Source organism: Carettochelys insculpta, chromosome 6 (assembly GCF_033958435.1).
Source record: "Carettochelys insculpta isolate YL-2023 chromosome 6, ASM3395843v1, whole genome shotgun sequence".
Lineage (NCBI taxonomy): Eukaryota > Metazoa > Chordata > Testudines > Carettochelyidae > Carettochelys > Carettochelys insculpta.
The window spans coordinates 102,191,290-102,210,173 of NC_134142.1; the positions used below are offsets into that span (position 1 = coordinate 102,191,290).

At 38.5% G+C, this 18,884-nt stretch overlaps 1 protein-coding gene across 6 annotated transcripts in view; it reads left to right on the plus strand.

The window, feature by feature from the left end:
* Positions 1-18,884, plus strand: part of STK33 (serine/threonine kinase 33) — an 89,266-nt gene that overhangs the window by 68,612 nt on the left and 1,770 nt on the right. For all 6 annotated transcript variants that reach the window (XM_074999027.1, XM_074999029.1, XM_074999031.1 and 3 more), the window contains 4 exons: positions 5,577-5,689; positions 5,965-6,050; positions 15,878-16,120; positions 18,220-18,303. In XM_074999027.1, the coding sequence (XP_074855128.1) occupies positions 5,577-5,689; positions 5,965-6,050; positions 15,878-16,120; positions 18,220-18,303 (526 nt within the window). The remainder of the gene's footprint in view (positions 1-5,576; positions 5,690-5,964; positions 6,051-15,877; positions 16,121-18,219; positions 18,304-18,884) is intronic.

Sequence of the window (18,884 nt, forward strand, 5' to 3'; positions counted from 1 at the left end):
ACTCTTAATTTTTCTCTTGGTGTCTTTCTCTTAAGATATCTCTAGATTACAGGATTTGTCAACAGAAGTTTTTGTTGGAAGATGTCTTCCAACAAAACTTCTGTCAAAAGATTGTGCCCAAACTGCCAAGCGGATCGCAAGAGCTCTCTTGACAGAACGGCCAACTGGAAGCACAGTAGAGAGGGCTGCCCAGTGTCCTGGAAGTCCTCTTTGTCAACAGAGGAGTCCCCAGAATGTCCAGACAGGCTTTCTGTGGACAGATCTCTGTCGACAGAGGCGTTATTCCTCATGGGGTGTAGGGTACAGCTGTTGGAAAAGGTGCTGCATTCTGCCTACCCACTGTTGACAATGACACTGTTGACCCACCTTGAGAATCTGGATGCTCTGCAGGTTTTGTTGCTAGAGCCATTTCTTTCAAAATCAGTTACAAAATTCAAGAGCCACAGTGCATGTGAATATGAGACAGTCCTTAATAAATAACATGAAACCATACTTTTTGTAACCCCCGTTTTAAGAACAGCACACAAACAATGATTTGTACCAGTTAGAAAGTTTAAACTACTGTCACCCCTGGATTGGACAGCAAATGAGGACAAGGAAAATGCTGCACCTGGGGATGGGCTTTTAAGCAGGAAGGAGCAATGTTCATATCAACCCTCCACGCCCCGCCCAACTCTACTTTCTCGCTCCCAAATCTGCACCCCCATCTCCAGGCTATACCCACCTCAGCCTTCGGTCCCTGAATCTGTGCCCCCATCCCCAAGCTTTGTCCAACCCTGCAGACCTGCCCCCCCATCCTCAGGCTTATCACTTCTCAGCTCCAAACCTGTCCCCCCTCATCCTCAGGATTAACCCATTTCGGCAACAAGCTCCTCCAACTGCGAGCACTGTCACTGGTCCTCCATGGCTACCACTTCCTCAGAGGGGCTGTGCTGCTGCAGCAGGGGCAGACTTGGTCGCCCCTCCAGCCATCTCTCCTGTGGGCTTAGCACTTCCCCCCACCTGCAGCGTGGGTGGCTCCCTGCCCTGCTGCTGGTGAAATAATGGAACTAAATTTAAGTGGTTTAACAACTGGATCCCTCCTGCTGCCCTGCCGGCCATTAAACCAATTACATTTAGTCCATTACTTCAGCAGTGGCAGGGGAGGGAGCCGCAAGAGGTGTAAGCAGCAGCATTGTCCAGAGCAACAACTGACTCCATAAAAGAGCCACATGGGGCTTCGAAGCAGCAGGTTTCTTACCCCTGCCCTAATCCATGATTTTAACGCATTAATTTTAGGTCCACTGGTGTGCTTTCTACCCCAAGATATCTCTTGCATGCAATTTGATCCTTTTGTGTCCTAGTCTTAGTATATGCAAAGTAATGTGCACACACACGCACACACACTTACAATTCAGAGTCTCATACTTTCGTTTTTCTGGATTTTTTTTTCATCTTTCTCCATACGTTGGTTCCTCCATCTTTTGTTTTTAACTTTGCAACTAACCCACCTTTTGTTTTTGATCTCAACGTGACAAAGGCCTCACTATCATTTTATTACCTGTATTCTTATTTTTATTCCCCGTGTGTATTGTGTTATGTGAACTTTATTACACTTATGCATCATGAGTTTTATGGTCTTACTTTATGGTATTAAGGTTGGCATGGCAGTAATTACAGTGGCACAATATACTGAACATAATAGAATATATTGTAAAATGGGCCTCAGAAATTGGGTGATTTGATTGGCTAATACGAATTTTGACCTGAGTCTGCAATCAGCACAATTCACTGCTTGGAATTTACTAAATGCAGTGAATCGTCTTGATAGCAGTCATAACTCACAACTTCTAACCTTATTCCTTCATTAGCAATATAATTATTTTATATTAGCATGTTGTAAGCACAACAGTGTCAGAACAATGTAACGTTATTCATACCTAATTGTGTTGGCAGGGCAAGCTTGACCATACTGTACATGTGTTAATAGAATCCACTTCACTCTTATTTTTATTGCTTTAATTTGAAAATAGTATTAGAAAAAGCCATAGGAGATTAATGTGTTTGAACACTGTTTTTGTAAGTGGCACTTCCCTCATTTTCACAGCATAAGGCTGCGGTCTTCCCTTAATGTGTTTAAAGAAGCTATTACAACCATTACTGCCACTATCACAACTTTGACACTTCTAGTGGAGGCTACTATTAATGCCTCTCTGACGTGCTCCATCTTGGCATGAAGTGTATTATTGCCATGACAGGGTTGATCTCTACTTATCTGGGGAACAGAAGGTGACCCATGAACTCAGTTTTCATGAATGATAATGCACAGGACTATCTGTGCTTAATGGGACAGTGCCAGCATGATGCATTTTTGTATATAATTGAAGTGGCAATGTACTTTAAACTTTCCATTTTGTTTCTATTTTAACATGTGGTAATAGAACCATAAACAATAGTAATCAATGAAGAGTCCATTAAAGTGTAGAAGTATGTTAGACCAGTGATGGGGAAAAAAAGGAATATTGCTCAGTATGCTAAATGTACACTAAATCCTGTTTTTTACTTGGTAGGGATAAAGAGTTTCTTTCCCATATGTAATCAGCACTGCTTTGTAACAGTTCAGAGGATATGAATAGAGACAGCTAGCTATTTGCCCTATAGGTAAGCCTTTTTCCTAAGGAGGCAAATCTAGCCCTCCCTGCCCTCCTTTACACCACCTTAGCTGGTGTATACATTGCTCCTAGCAGCAATCAGTAGCTAACAACAGATATATCGTACACAGCCCCCACACTGTCCCATTACTTACAGCATCATAGATTAAAATGAAGTCATGCTTGTCATGCTTATTTTTTTTTTAAATTGCATTCCATGTAGGTAAGTGCCCAGGAAGAGAGAGGAAAAAGTAGTGAAGGATAAAAGAAAACAGAGTAATTTCCATTAAAAGTGATTTTGAGATTAAACCTTTAGGGGAGGAAAAAGTACTAAAATATTAATTTTATGTTTTACCTTAACAACATTAAACATTAAAATAAAGAAAAGAAATCCCAGAAATAATAATTACATACTTTGATATAAAGTGACATGCATCCTTCACTAGAAGATGCCAGCTACATTTTCAGTAGCTATTTTTGTGTTTTGAGAGTAGAGCTAAAAACTGAATTTGTTGCAAATAATTTATTTGATGAATTTAGGCTTCATTCTGTTTTCAGTTGTCCGCAAGCAGATTTTATTCACTGTTTGAAATTATTTGCCAATGTAAGTCTTTAAGTAGTTCACATGCAACTTGTTACAAATATTTGATATCTGAAATTTTATTTCTCTTGGTTAGTTTTCATTTAAAACATAGGTCATATATATCTGTTCTCTGATTTGACCATTGAGTAGCTTGTAGATTCCATTGTAAATATTTTGCATTTATAATCCTAAAATTAATTTTCAATTAATAGTATATAGTTATCACTTGGAATTTGATGTTTCTGTGAACACTTCTGCTAGCAAGCTACAATTTTCATTGAAACCAAACAATAAAGGGTCAAAAACATAGGCAAAGGAAATTCATTTATTTAATATTTGCACAAATGTTTTCACACATACTTGCCTAGCTTTGTTTTCAATGTATTTATTTTCCCCACATTATTCAGGATACAGTTAATATAAAGGATAAAAATAATACAATGTAATAACATTAAACTGTGTTATTTCCTTTAAATCTAAACTGAATTGGCATTCATGAAGCCCAATACCACATAGTCCAGTCATTTGTTTTAATACCGTACTTTACTATCAAGAAAGTTGTTATATAATTTATTTGATACAGAGAAATACCAGGAATATCTGGGCGCACGAATTATTAGCAAACATACATACAGGCACATGCATATATCTCCTAGATATTTTCTGACACTTTTATAGGTTTATTTTCTTAATAATTTTTTTTCTTTTGATACATTAGTTTAGATTATACCACATTAGGCAATTGCCCCATCATGCAACTGAAGAAAGTGTCAAGATATGACTACATACGGTAAATGTCAAATCTAAAAAGGTCAGAGTTACATAATTTCCTATGGGCTGTGACCTAGATTAGCCCCTACCTTCGAAGGGGGCATGGTGATTAGGGTGTTGTGAGTTTACTAATGAAGTGCTGTGGTGCATATGCAGCACTTCATTAGGCTAAATCTCCCCCGCGGCAACTTCAAAGTATGAAACTTCAAAGCGCTGGCTTGTGTGTAGCCATAGGTCAGGCACAGGTACTTCAAACTGCCCGCGCTACTTCAAAGTCCCTTTACTCCTCAAAATTTACTCCTCAGAATGAGGAGTAAAGGGACTTCAAAGTAGTGTGGACACTTCGAAGTACCCGCGGCTGACCCGTGGCTACACGCAAGCTGGCACTTCAAAGTTCCACATTTCGAAGATACTGCAGGGGAGATTTAGCCTAATGAAGTGCTGCATATGCTCTGCAGCACTTTATTAGCAATCTTGCAGCACCTTAATTACCATGCCCCCTTCAAAGTTGGGGGCTAGTCTAGACACAGCTATTGTGTAGTTCTTTCCTGAAAACTGATTTCCTCAAAGGACATGGTGAGTTTCTGTGTTTCTCTTTTATGTCAATTTTGGTTTCAGTTTACAGATTTTGAAAAAAATTTAACTGCTAGTGCCACAAACTCAACCTGGGCTTTGAGAACTGAACTAGGCTTTTTCTCACTCAAGCATTTTGGGGGCTGGGGCTGCTGTTTGAATAATCCCATACAAAATAATATATTAGGTTTAAAGGCTTGCAGGGACCATGATAACGATCCACAGTAAACTCTTTCGTATCCAGCAGCCACAGGACCAGGAGGTTGCTGGATATTCAAATATTCTGGATAATAAAGAGGTATGCCTAGCAATGCATACCACTAAAGAAAAACAAGATTAGATATTACAAAACAAACAAAAATGTATGCAGGATACTTTATTTACCAACAACAGTAATATTGTACACTGTAAACTTATGCTGTAATTGCTGTATTTATTTGTATTTACTCTCACTGTACTGTTCTTAGGGAAAAAGTGATTAAAATTTACTTATGGTTAAAATGCTAGTTATTTGAGAGTTCCAGCTGATAGAATGCCAGTTAAGACAATGTTTACTGTAGTTCAACTCACCTTCCTAATATAGACCACAAAGCATTGCCCAGTAATTCCTAAATTGAGCTCAAAGACTTGTTATTGAACTAGACGATATTTCCTAGGAAGACATCCAGTGTTGATTTAAAGACTTCAACTTATAATCAATTATATGTCTTGGTAAATTGTTTCAGTAGTTTATTATCCCCATTGTTAAAAAATGTACATTATTTCCATTTTGAATTTTTCTAGCTTCAGTTCCAGCTGCTGGATCTTTACCAGGCTAAAAAAATCTGTCAGATATTAGTTGTCTTATCCCTTTGTGGGTACCTAGAGTCTATGATGAAATTACCTCTTTAGATCCTTATTGATAAAGCTCTTAGTCTCTTCTGAAACTTCTCCAGTCATACTGGTTTATTTTATTTTGTATACCTGTTGTTCCGTCAAGAGAAAATAGTATGAATCTGTTAATTGAACTTTTGTTGCAGGTTATGTGGTGAGCCGCCTTTTATAGCAAGCTCAGAAGAAAAACTTTTTGACCTAATAAAGAAAGGAGACCTTCATTTTGATAATCCAATCTGGGAAACAGTTAGTGAGGCTGGTGAGTACTCAGCTTTCTGTCAAAATAAACACCAGCAATACAACAATGAACTCAGCAAATCATTACACTGTTTTGGACAGTAAGTAATGTGTTTTCTCATAACAGTAAAATGGAGTCTAAGAAAAAAAATCACTTACCTGATTTCATGAACTAACTTCACCTCATTATAAGTAAAATGTTCTCTGCTGAATTAAAGCAGTCAGAGACATTTGGGAGAGGTACTGGGTTTGTTATAATTAATAGAAAATGAGATTTATAATACTGTCTTTTTATAGCTAAACATGTACTGCATCTACTTCTGAGAGTAGATCCTGCCCACCGAATCACAGCTAATGAATTGCTTGATAACCTGTGGATAACAGTAAGTTTTCATTTTTTTTTTTTTTTTTTTTTTTTTTTTTAAATCTTCCCGTTTTATGTGTTTTCTAACTGAAATTTGACCTTTCAGCCGTGGATGCTATGTTGAAACATATCTTCCTAGTTGAGTCTGATCCTTTTTCCACTGAAGTCAGTGGGAGTATATCTGCTGACTCATTTGGGCTTTAAATAAGGGCCCGAGAATATGTTTCTTATCTAGGCATATTTCCATTGCCCTCAAAAGGTGTTTCATCTCTGTAAGGAAGTACAAGACCAGGGGCTAGCTGATTAAATCTCAGAACATTCCTGTAATTGAGGTCAATGTTTGACTTTAGGTGGGCAAATTGAGACACTGAGAAATAGTGACTTTTCCTAGACTAGTGAGTTCTAGAGCCAGGAAGAAATTTAAGAGCTCCAAACCTATTGTCTAAATTTGGTAATCACTGCAATGTAGAACATCTAAATTTTGAAAATGTTAAACACTCAAATGGTTATCATGCAGGACAAGGGTGGAATCCAGTGGACATAGTGGACTTAGATTTCCAGAAAGCTTTTGCAAGTTTCTTCACCAAAGGCTGTTAAGAAAAGTAGGCTGTCATGGGATAAGAGAGAAGGACCTGTCATAGATTGGCAACTTGTTAAAAGATAGGGGAGAAAAAGGGTTGGTATAAATGATCAGTTTTCAGAATGAAGAAGGGCAGCTAGAGCTGCGTTTCAGGTGTCTCTGTTGGGATCATTCTGATTCAGCATACTCAGAAATGATCTGGAGAAAGGGGTAATTCATAGAGAATAGGTCCAGGAATGGCTATTAGCCATATAGGGCAGAGATAGTATCTCTAGCCTCTTTTTATAGGGGTTGGGTGACAGGACGGATCACTTGGTGGTTGCCTGTTCTGTTCTTACCTGTGGGGCATCTGCCTTTGGCCAATGTCAGAAGACAGGATTCTGTATGCCCATTCTTATGCTGTTCTACCACCACTCTTATAAATTAAGCTGTGGGAATGCATAACTGACTTCTAACAAAATGCATGTTAAATTACTCTGTTTAACTAATGGGCACATTTAACATGGCTGGTTCATTAAGTCAAGGAGGAACTTCTACTGAATACATGAATATCTCTGTTCAGACCTGAGTCCTACAATCATTTTTATCATTAATCTATTTGGGGCAAATAAATTAAAAGATTTGTTTTCTTACATATGAGATGCTGGTATTTTGGTGTGTTAGAAGAGCAGTTAAATGTTTTTCCAATAAGAAACTCACTAGATTTGCTAAGGAGTATAAGGTGAGAATGTGGGGACTTTGAGTGATAAAGTGATACTACTTATGAGTTGTCATCAGTGTTTTTTAAGATGTCGGAGGGATCTTTAGCTCCTGTTTAACTTCAGTGGGAGTTGTAGGTGCTCAGTACTATTGAAAATTAGGCCACTAGCTTCTGTTTCATGCTTGTGCTGTGATAGCATTTTTGTTTTTTGCAGGGTCCAGATGAGTAACTTGAAAGTGCATTATCATGTAGAGATTTGTAGTGCATTAAAAAAATAAAAAATTAACCCCTTGATGCCATGTGACACATGAGCTCTTGTGTCAGAGTAATGCATTTGACATTACAGTTTCCCACTGGGAAACTCAACTCACCTGTGCCAGAAAGTTATAAAGTCACTAGTCATCCTGCTTAACAAAAAGTCACATGTCAAACATAAGGTCACATGGCAAAATAACAAGAAAATATTGAATTACATTGTACTTACAGTTAAATCAACAAATGCCAACATCAATTTTAGATAGTAATTTCAAACCATATGTAGTTTGGCTATGGGCTGTGCAATAGATTGCTGATTAATTAATACAAAATTTCATTTCGTGTTTTGATTATTTTTGATATGTGCTCTTTTGCTGCATTTCCCATCCTTTTTAACTTTCCCTTTTCCTCATCTAAAATATGGAAAAAAAAAAGACCAGAATAGAAGAATATTGTTAAGGTTAGATGAATGCAAATAATTGTGTGGCAAGTAGGATGTTGTGTTTAAAGGATTGTTGGATACATTGTGTTTAGCACATCATCAGCATAATCCTATTCAGAAATTTTAGAACCAATATAGTTTATTATTATGTACATAGTTCAGTGCAATCCTGTAACTTCCTCTCACCTGTTCAATCTTGATATTTGCACACAACCTATATTCCATTTTCTTTCTGTCTAGCACTGTATATTTCAAGCGGGAAGGCACTACGTTTCTTTTTTGCTTCATTGCCCACTGAGAATGTCTGAGGTGTTTTCTCAGCAATGAGACTGGCAGAGGGTGCTGTTTCCTTACAGACAAGGGGCTTGGATTTTCCCCTGCTATTAATATTTTTTCTTGGTACGGTCTGTGAATACTGTTGAGGCTGAACTCTTCCACAGTTTGAATGTTTTATCATTTTCTGGTGGTGTTGCTGCTGCTGTGATACAATTTCTTTTTGGTAAAATTACCAGTATATTATTGTGCTTGACTTGGAACCAGGAGGCACAGCATTTTTCTGAATATAAACTCCCACACACAGAGTGTGATTTTTCATTTCTTTTGGCTACAAATTTCTCAGAATCAGTTTGCTCTAAAGAAAACAATCTGCTGTCCCAGTTCAAGAAAACATTCAAGCCCAAATGTTAAACCTGTTCCCGTTCTTCAGATTACATAAACGTGTGCTTTACTCCCATTTGTCAGTCACAGTTAATCATGTTGCTAATGTTACACAGTACCGTAAAGCCCAGATTTTTAAAAGTACTTAGGCATTACCTTAGAAAGGAAGTTACAGGATCAGATTCTAACTGCTTCACTTTCACAACATTCCTGAAAATAGATCACTATTATTTATATCTATTTTATAGATGGGCAGGTAGAGCCACCAAGAAATTGTGACTTTGCCAAAGCAATTAATGAAGTTTAACTGCCTTAGGCTCCTAACTCTGAGTTTCAGAAGTTATTTAGGTGCACAAATTTTACTGATTTTTTTCGGAGATATTTAGTCTCCAAAATCGGTTAGTATTTGCAATGTCAAGCTGAACAGTGATTAAAAGAACTCAATAGTTTTACATACAAAAATAATCCTAGAAAGTATTAGTGCATGAAGATGGTAGATTTATAAATAAAGCAGAAAATTCAAAATTGTTCAATAATTATTTCTGTTCTTTATTTGGGGAAAAAGAGATGGTATAGTCCAGGGGCCTGCAACACTATAATTGCAAAGTTTTTTTAAAAAAAAAAACAGAACAGAAAACAAAGACCAAAAAAATCCAAACCTGTTGATTATTTTCAGTAAATGGTGAACATCTAAAAGCCCAAAAGTGAAACAACTCATATCTAAATAGCAAATGATATGTGATCTCGAAACGTTGGATAACTCCCCTTCATGGCCTCCAGAGAGAGAGAAGGTTCCGGAGTGAAAGTGGAAGACAGTGGTACAAACACACACGTAAAGTGTAAGGAAATAGAATATGTAAAAAGTTGTGAACCTCCTGTGGTAAACATGTATCACATTACAAATCATCATGTGTGTGCTGTTCTTAAAATAGGGGTTATAAAAAGTATGGTTTGACATTATTTATTAAGGATGGTCCCGTGCATTATAGCTCTTGAATTATTGAGTTTTTTACTGAATTGGAAGAAATGGCTCTTCTTGCTATTTTGGTAGCCAGCCCCTGGTATAGTCTTATTATATGATAACGCTTTCCATTCCAGTAGTATTTCTGAAGGATGTTAAATGAAAGCTATGAAAGGAAGACCTTTTCTAAATCAGTAGGTCCAGCTTCTTGTGTCCATATGAACTGGATTATGTTGGACTGACTTGCTTATCCCCTGCTTCTGCATCTGCAAACAGCTGATTCCTGGTGTTCAAGAAGCTTCAGGGAGGAAGGGGAGAGGAACAGGAACAGGGCACACTTGAGGAATATCTGGGTCAAGGGCTTGGGGAAAAGGGTGGAGGTGGAGCAGAATGGGTGGAGTTGAGCACCCTTGGGCTGCAGGGGAAGTTGGTGCATATGCTTGTCTTCAAGAGTGTTAGAAGAGCTGGCTGAGGAGTCCACAGGACCATTATAATTGATTTTCTATAAATCTTGGAGTGCAGGGGAAGTTTCAAAAGACTGGAAAAAAGCTAATGGTGTGCTAATTTTTAAAAAGGGTAAATGGGTGACCACTGTAATTATAGGTCTTTCAGCCTGGGACTGATCACAGGTGAAATAATGGACTGACTTATATGGGACTCAAATAGTAAAGAAGGGTAATGTAATTAAAGTAAATCATCATGGACTTACAGAAAATAGATCCTGTCAATCTAACATGATATTTTTATGAGATGATAATTTTGATTACCAAAGATAAGTGTTGATGTACTATATTTCAACTTCTATAAGGTATTTGACCACACAACATTTTCGTTAAAAAGCTAAAAAGATATATAATTAACCTGACTTACGTTCAGTGGATTTAAAACTGGCTAACAGATATACTTCAAATGGTAAATGAGGACCCATCACCAAGCAGATGGTTTTTCCCAGTGGGGTCCCACAGGGATCGGGGCCTATCCTTTAACATTTTTATCAATGACATGGAAGAATGCATTACATCAGCATGATACAGTTGGCAGATAAATCAAAAATTTGAGGTGTGATAAATAATGAAGATGACAGGTTTTTAGAGCCAACTAAGTCACTTGGTTAACTGAGCACAAGTAAATAGTATGAGCTTTAATTTGGCTAAATGTAAATATGTTTAAGATCAAAGACTGTAGGCTACCCATTTGGGATGAGGGATTCTATCCTGGAAATATGTGACTCGGAGGAAGATTTGGTGATCATGGTGGATAATCAGCTGAATGTGAGCTTCCATTGTTTCAGCATGGCCAAAAGAGTCAATCTTGGGATGCAAAAACAGGAAAATCTTGACTATGAGTATAGAGATTATTTTACCTCTGTTTTTGATGCTGGCGTAACCATTGCTGGAATCCCCTGTCTAGTTCTGATGCCCATAGTCCATGAGCGGTATTGATATATTGGAGAAAGTTAAGAGAAGAGCCACAAGACTGACTAAAGGATTGGTAATATGTTTTGCACTACTAGACTCAAGGAGCTCAACTGATTTAGTTTAAAAGAGGTTAAAAAGTGACCCTTTTGGCTAAAGAATCTATGAATATATGCCTTTACAATTCTAGGCTAAGTGCTTTGCTTAATAGAGTTGCCTGAACTAGGGCCTTACAGAGAAGTCTCCTTCTTTAAGTAACCCAAGAAAAAGCACTAGGATATGTTTACACTAGAGAGTTTTGTCAGTAAAACCTGCAGGGTGTCCACATTCCACAGGCATTCTGTCGTTGGTAAATTGGCGGAACGCAACTTTTCTGCCAACAACATTCTGCTGCTCCCCCATCTGTCAGCAGAAAGCCAATCTGGATGTTCCTAGGGGGAGGGGGGATCCATTGAGAGACAGGGCTTCTGGAACACTGGGCAGCACTGAATGCTGTGCTGCCAGCTGGCCATTTTGTTCAGAGAGTGACTGAGCAGTCCGGCTGTGCTCAGTCAACAGAGTGTATCCCTCTTGTTATCTGCTTGCCACAGATTTGTCCGACTTCTGTGGACAGATTGCTCGAGTGTAGACATAGAGAAAGTGTTTTAGTGTCCTTAATCTTGTTTTCCTACTCACATATGGCAGCAGCAGACCTCCCTGAACACATTTGGAACCTGTGTGCTTGTGCTGCAGAAGAGACAGGGAGCGGAGACACCCAAATAGGTCCATCCTGCTTCTGTACCACAGAACACAATTCTCTGTGGACACTTTTTTAATTCATGGGAGTGGTAGAGAGATGAAACATGGCAATGGTAGAGCGGCTACCTAGATTTACTGGAAAAGTCCCCAGTGGGATGGGGATAGTAAATAACTGAGGATGGAAACATGGAAAATGTATAATCCAAGAGGAAAGGCACCCTCTGAAGACAGAGGAAAAAAAAGGCACAAAGGCTTCACAGCTAACAGAGAAAGAACAGTGTCTGCAATTAGAGCAAGTTTTGATGTCGTAACAGAGTTTAAGATGACACAAACAGAAAACTATAACAAATTAACAGCAGTTTAGAGGGAGGTGACAAAATGACAGTTTTTTAAAAAAGACTTTTTATTTACATATCAAATTGATATTAGACAGATGCACAGAGAGCAGTGATGAATTTACATGATACTTAAAGCGAGAACATAACTTTTCCGTATTCAGTTTTTGTTATGTATAAAAACAACTTATGAATTTGGTGGAATTGTTATTATAAGTGCTATTATTAGACTTGATCCATCTCTATGAGAAATTATGATCGTAGCATTATCAAGTGTGGAAAAATGTGGAGGAGTGGTGGGAAAGGGTAAAATACCCAGGACAAGGGCTACCTGTCTTGTCACATAATTCAATGAACTAGTTAAGGAAAAGTATGTCCTTTTCTGGGGACTGCAGGAGGCAAGGAGAACATCTCTGGGGACTGCCTCCTGTGTTGGTCAGGGAAATTGCTTTGTTTTAGTGTTTACAAGTTTTGTGCTTGAGCAATCAATTGTGCCCAGAGGCGATAGACTCTGCGATAGACTCAGGCATGGCACTAGTTCTTTCCTGGGATGGTGAGCTATCTCAAAAGCTTACATATAGAGTAAATTACCTATCTGACAATCACTTTAACCCAGTGATTTCTATGATTCTGTAGAGCATGCATTTGAAAGGAATGATGAGGTTCTATGCATTTAAAACAGAGATGAGAGCTGGTCTGTCACAAACATCTTTATGCTACCACTGCGTTCAGAACTTGGTTTCAACAAGTTCCCACTTGAAGCAAAATAGTATATCTTATTAACACATTTCAAGAAGAGAAGTAGTTGTACAGTGGTCTGTAGAATAATTTTTTCAGTTACTTTTCCCTTTTGCTTTTACAAACTATGTTTAATAATAGATTGTGTTGCTGTTGTCCTTACAAGTGTATCTCATGCTAGTTATTTTATGTTCATATTGCATTTGCTGTGGGTGAGAAGCTGCTGTCTCTTTTAATTGTCATATCTTGACAGATGCATTTAGAGTTCTCTTAGCTAATTATTGTCTCCCTTCACTTTGAATAGAAAATCATAAAAATTAATGTTTCTCACAGTTAAGTATCAAAACAAAAAGCAGTCAAGTAGCGCTTTAAAGACTAGCAAAATAGTTTATTAGGTGAGCTTTTGTGAGACAGACCCACTTCTTCAGACCATAGCCAGACCATGGTCTGAAGAAGTGGGTCTGTCCCACGAAAGCTCACCTAATAAACTATTTTGCTAGTCTTTAAAGTGCTATTTGACTGCTTTTTGTTTTCATAGTGTATAGACTAGCATGGCTTCCTCTCTGTTACAGTTAAGTATGTGCAAGGTAACATGATTGCACCCCTGTACTTCATTATACAGTTATTTTGCTCTTTATTTAAAAAAATGCTCTATAGGTTCTTATCCCTAAAATTCCTCAGTGTGTGCCACATTTCATCAGTTTATTTAGGTTATCTGCCTATGTGAACTTTCCTCAAAGTGTCAGTAGCATTTCTGGTAATGTTTAGAAATCTTTTTCTTAGGCTTACAACATTTCCAACCTGATTTGAGGACTCCACAGTTATTTCTATAATGTGACTCAAGACAGCTGACAGGATTTTGTTGGTGCTTGAGTTCTGTCCTGGCAATATAGTTTGTTTCTGTACACAGATTCTGTTGTGACTTTCTCTATATAGCTCCTGTCAAAGAAGTGCTGTCCTTTGTTAACTTCTAATGACTCGAAGTTTTATAGGACTTGAGGGAACTTAGCACTTGCAACAGATATTTGGCAGAGGGTCAGAGCCCATATTTTGAACTATGGAGTTTGCTTCTGCCACACCTACTTCTCTTGTTCTTATTGTGTCCGCCAGTGTATTTTTCAATGTTTTAATTATTTTTGAGGGGAATTTTTGTTTTGTGCTTGTTTTTAAGTATCAGATTCACACAGAATCAATTAATTATTGAACTGAGAAAGATTTAGTGGGATTGTTAGTCCTGGTTTATTCATTTTACTGTACCCCAGATTTTAACTCCCATAGTGGTTTCTAAACTGTATACTCCAGACCACTCTGCTTTGCCTTAAAATCTCACCAGTGAACCTTTAATTTTCCTGAGTTTTCTGTAGTGTGGCAAGTTGATTCTTGAGATCAGCACTGTGATCAGTAAGCTGAAAATCTGTGCTCTTCTAGATTTGTGCTTGGCCTTTTCATGGAGGAAGAACTACCTCTTACATTATTCACAAATAACTGGACATCTCTTCATTTTGTGTTTTGAATCTTACTGAAACGTGCTCTCTTAAAACCCAAACGGAAAAGCTGAAAGGAAAGACAAAAGAAAATGAAAGACTGTAAAGACAGCCAATTAGTAAACCACCACTCTCCTTACCCACAATTAGCACCAGATGCTAGGCAATTAAACTCAACAGGTGTTCAAATGAGCCAACACAGACAATTAACTTAAGTGATTCCACTTTCTTAAAAATTGTCAGAATACAAACTCCCACTTCTCTTTATGTGCTGTATAATTATCTGCAGCTCTTTAAGTCCTGGATTTTTTTTAAAAGGGCTAAACTCAGCCTCTGATTTTGTGGGTACAATTCAATGTACTTACATATTTAACTGCCCAATTGTGCCTGCAAATGAGGTAGTAGTTTAGTGTCTGTGCCATCCACTTTGCCCATATTTAATTGCAGATGTAAGTAAATGAATCCATTCCTGGTGTAGCTGGAACATGTGCCCTATTTCATACAAAAGAAGTTCATTTCAGGCAGTAATGTTCACATAAAGACAAAGTCTGAGCGAGCACTTCTAGTTGACAGTGTGTGTCTAGCAATTAGCTCGAGGACTTTCAGTGAGGATTCATGTGTTCTACTTCATACTCTGCCATTGATTCACTATATGACTTGGGACAAATCTCATGCTCCATGCCTCAGTTTACCTATCTATTCAGAGGGGAAAATTAAATTGCACAATAACTCTTTCCAATGAATTCCAGTAAAATGTATCTAATTAAAGCCTGTAAAACTCATTGATCATCTCAGATGACTGATATGTGTACAGAGTATTATTTATTAGACCCCCCTTTCAAAAAAAAATCCAAGATAATATTGCTCTTCAAAGCAAGCCTAACTTGACACGCTTCACACATTTGAACTTCTCTGCAAACTTACAGAATCACAACACATAGAGTGGGAATGAGTGGCACAGGCTTTACAACATTGCACAAAAAAAGTGGAGAGAAGGTAAACAGAATAATTATTTAGGTTCTTGTAGTCTCCTCAGCCTCCCTGAGCAGAAGGAAAATATGGATCTAACTAAGGGCAGCACTGCCTCCACAGCATCGTTTACTCTAAGCCCATAGAATTTCCATCCCCACTCCTTGTAGAAGTTCCATGGGAATTCAAGCTGGGAAGAAAGAGTGCATTCCCAGAGACACCTTCATGTTCCCCACAGATTTAAAGTAATACTGGTAGAGGAGGGAAATCACTGTCTTATAAGAGTCACACTGTGTTGTTTTGTCGGAAGACTTGGAGGGATTATGGGGTCAGAAGGCAGTTGGTGTATCTGCTGTTCATTTCTGGTCCAAATTTTTTTGTATGTTGGGGCTGGTGGGGGTGCAAACCATGCCCCTCTCTTGAGAAATCAGTGTGATAATAGTGTTTAAATGAGATACGTGTTTTCAGATACAGGTCTTCAAGCAATTATTTTGGTGTTAAATTGTCTTAATTTAGTGTATTCTAGAGTCAATAAGACAGAAAAAATAATAAAACCAATTGTTGCCGTGTAGGGTGAAACACATATTGTCCAAAGACCATTTAATGTCCTGGAGTTGATGAAGGAATGGAAAAACAACCTGGACATTGGTGAAGTTTGCAATGTGGAAGAATTGAATAGCACAGCTACTGCATTGCATCCGGATAACAAGAGTGAAGAGCAGGAAAATTCTGGTAGCAGCAATGGCAACTCAGACGTTGGTGCAGAAGTGGAGACAGAGAATGGGAACAGCAAACCCTGTACATCAACAAAACAAGTATGTGTGCAATATTCTGAATAAATAAAGCTCTATATAACTGCGAAGTATTCTTAGGAAGCAATAAATTGCTAAGGTAAAGAATGGTGAACATAACTGAATGCTATAGAGGATCGCTGAGCCTGGTGAAAGATTTAGACATAGGTTACAGAGTCTGAATAAATACAAGGGTACAGGATGAGTACTGTGCCATTACTCTCTGAAGAGAAACAAACCAAATTAACTGAGAGTACCAATTCCTGAAAAATCTGTTGCTCCTCTTCACTCCCTTACGCTGGCAAGTGTGCAGAAACTTAACTGAAAAAGAACAGGATATTAAGAAACTGATATTTAGAGTAGGAATCTCTGCTGGATATTCCATTCTTTTCTTACAATTCCTTCTGCATTCTGGAAGTAGAAGTAATGAGAAACTGTCATTAGGGAAATGAAGGAAAAGGTAAACAGTTCACAAGCAACAGCTGTATAAACCACTAGTGGCGTACTGAAGCCCCAAGGTATGAAACCCTCTAATCCAGCAACTCTTATCCAGCAAAATTCATGGTTGGGCATGATTTTAGTTATCCAGTATCCACTTATCATGGGTACAGCCAAGTTTCCCGCAGTCCCATAAAGTTTGTTTACAGCTGCCAGTCCTAGGTCTTAATGTTTTGTGTTGCTATTTAGCTCTGATTTACCCCTAAGTGTCTTCCAAGAGCCCAGGAGGTAGTGAAGTGTTAGTAGTGTTGCTAGACAATATTGATCTCTCATGGTTTGGCACCAGTCAGGTTGTGAAGGTGCTGTCCATGAGAGGTTCAAGCTGTAATTGGCATTGCTTAGATTTCTCAGATGACTTATTGCTTAAAATACTGAATTTTTATAGCATGCAGATGAATCCCTGGCCTGAAGAGACTGAAAGCCATAATGTAAATGCTAGTGGTTCTGTGCTAGCTGTGACCTCTGTGGCTCTTACATTTATTGATCAAAATTCAGAATGTTCCTGTGCAGCATGCTGGAGTCTTCAGTGTTATACAGTATGGTGCCTGCTCTTGAAAAGTTTCAACAAGACAGAGTGTCTGCATTGGATATGGAGCTGCAATGTGAATGTATCATAGCAGAATATTTTTGTTTTGATTTAGAAGCTGCTCTACTCCTTGAATAACTGGGCTTGACATAGGGAGTTCCACAGGTATAGGGGGAAGAAATTTTCTCTTTGTGCAAACTGCAGAGCTGCTTCTTGCTGCAATTGTAGCCCTGATGCTGTGGTAGCCCCTGCTTCAGTAGGGAAAGAGGCATGGTGGCAATGCCTTGTGGACTGGAAAAGTAAATGGTCCTCTGGATCATCATATTCCTCCAAATCAGCTGTCTAAAGACACATACTAAAATGCGAACCCCCCCATCTTCATACAGTGGAACGATTCCCAAGGCCATTTCATCTGGGTTCCTCAATAAAGGAGATGGAAGAAAAGGGTGTCATAAGGAAGAGGGAGAAAACTTGTTCTTTTTGGCCTCTGAGGATAGAACAAGAGGCAATGGACTTCAACTGCAGCAAGGGAGGTTTAGGTTGTATATTAGAAAAAAGTTCCTACCTGCCAGGGTGGTCAAACAGTGGAATAAATTGCCAAGGGAGGTTGTGGAATCTCCATCGCTGGAGATATTTAAGAACAGGTTAGATAGATGTATATCAGGGATGGTTTAGATAGTACTTGGTCCTGCCATTGGGGCAGGGGGCTGGACTGGATGGCCTCTCAAGGTCCCTTCCAGTCCTAGTATTCTATGATTGTATGATTTTGCCATAAGGTAAAGGTATGTATAGCACATACAGAAGAGATGAGCTGTGTACGAAGCTTACTAGTGGTAAACATGTATAAAAATCCTAATGATCATAAATGGGTCTAATGCTTTCCGTTTAAATATTTAATCTATCTATTTGACTCTCAAAAGAGCTGTGTTTGAGGATACCCAGTATCGCTAAACTATGAATAAAAAGTGTGTGGCACCAGTCTAAGAGCCCTGACTTCAGCCCAGGTCTTTTATTTCAGTAGAAAGAGATTGCAATCCCTATTCTATCCTCCTAAGTATACTTGGTTTATTACGCCAGCTATTTGATTCTTCTTTCACAGGTCAGCAAGAAAAAAAATAGCACAAGTGCATTACCAAATGGGACACTTAAGAAGAAGAGTACAAGCACCAAGCCCTCCAGTGCTGTAAGTATTCTCTCAGAAACACTTCCATCAATTATCTTCAGTTTTACTTTAGTTTTATGTTTTCTTTGCTGACATTTTATTTTAAGACCTTTTAAGAAAAAAAGTGTTTAACTAGGGACTGGTGAATTTGTAGTCACTTTTTTAAATACTGTTTCACCATAAGATTTACATTTGATGAAACAAAAGTGCTTTGGAGCCCAGCATGTCCTATTGAAATCAGTAGTAGTTTGTGTGTCTACTGTCTTGGAAAATCAGGCCACTGTAGGTTCGTAAGCAAGTACTCAGTTTTTAAAAGTTTGTAGTAAATCCTTTGTTCTTTATGTTGAAGTTTCTTTGACTTAAAAGGACACAACCCAAGTGAGTGAAAACCTTTACAGCTTGGGCGGTGGGTAAAGTAAGAAAGGGAAGGCATTGCCTTCCCAAAATCGTCTGCATTTCCCAGCCTCCTGGAAAGGCTTGACCTGCAGCTGAACAACCCAGCCACCAGCCCAGCTTCCCATCCAATGGGGAGCACTGGGGCCATGGTGCAGCAGCCTAGCACCCTGTCCACCAGGGATGATTGGGGTCAGGCATGTCTTGGC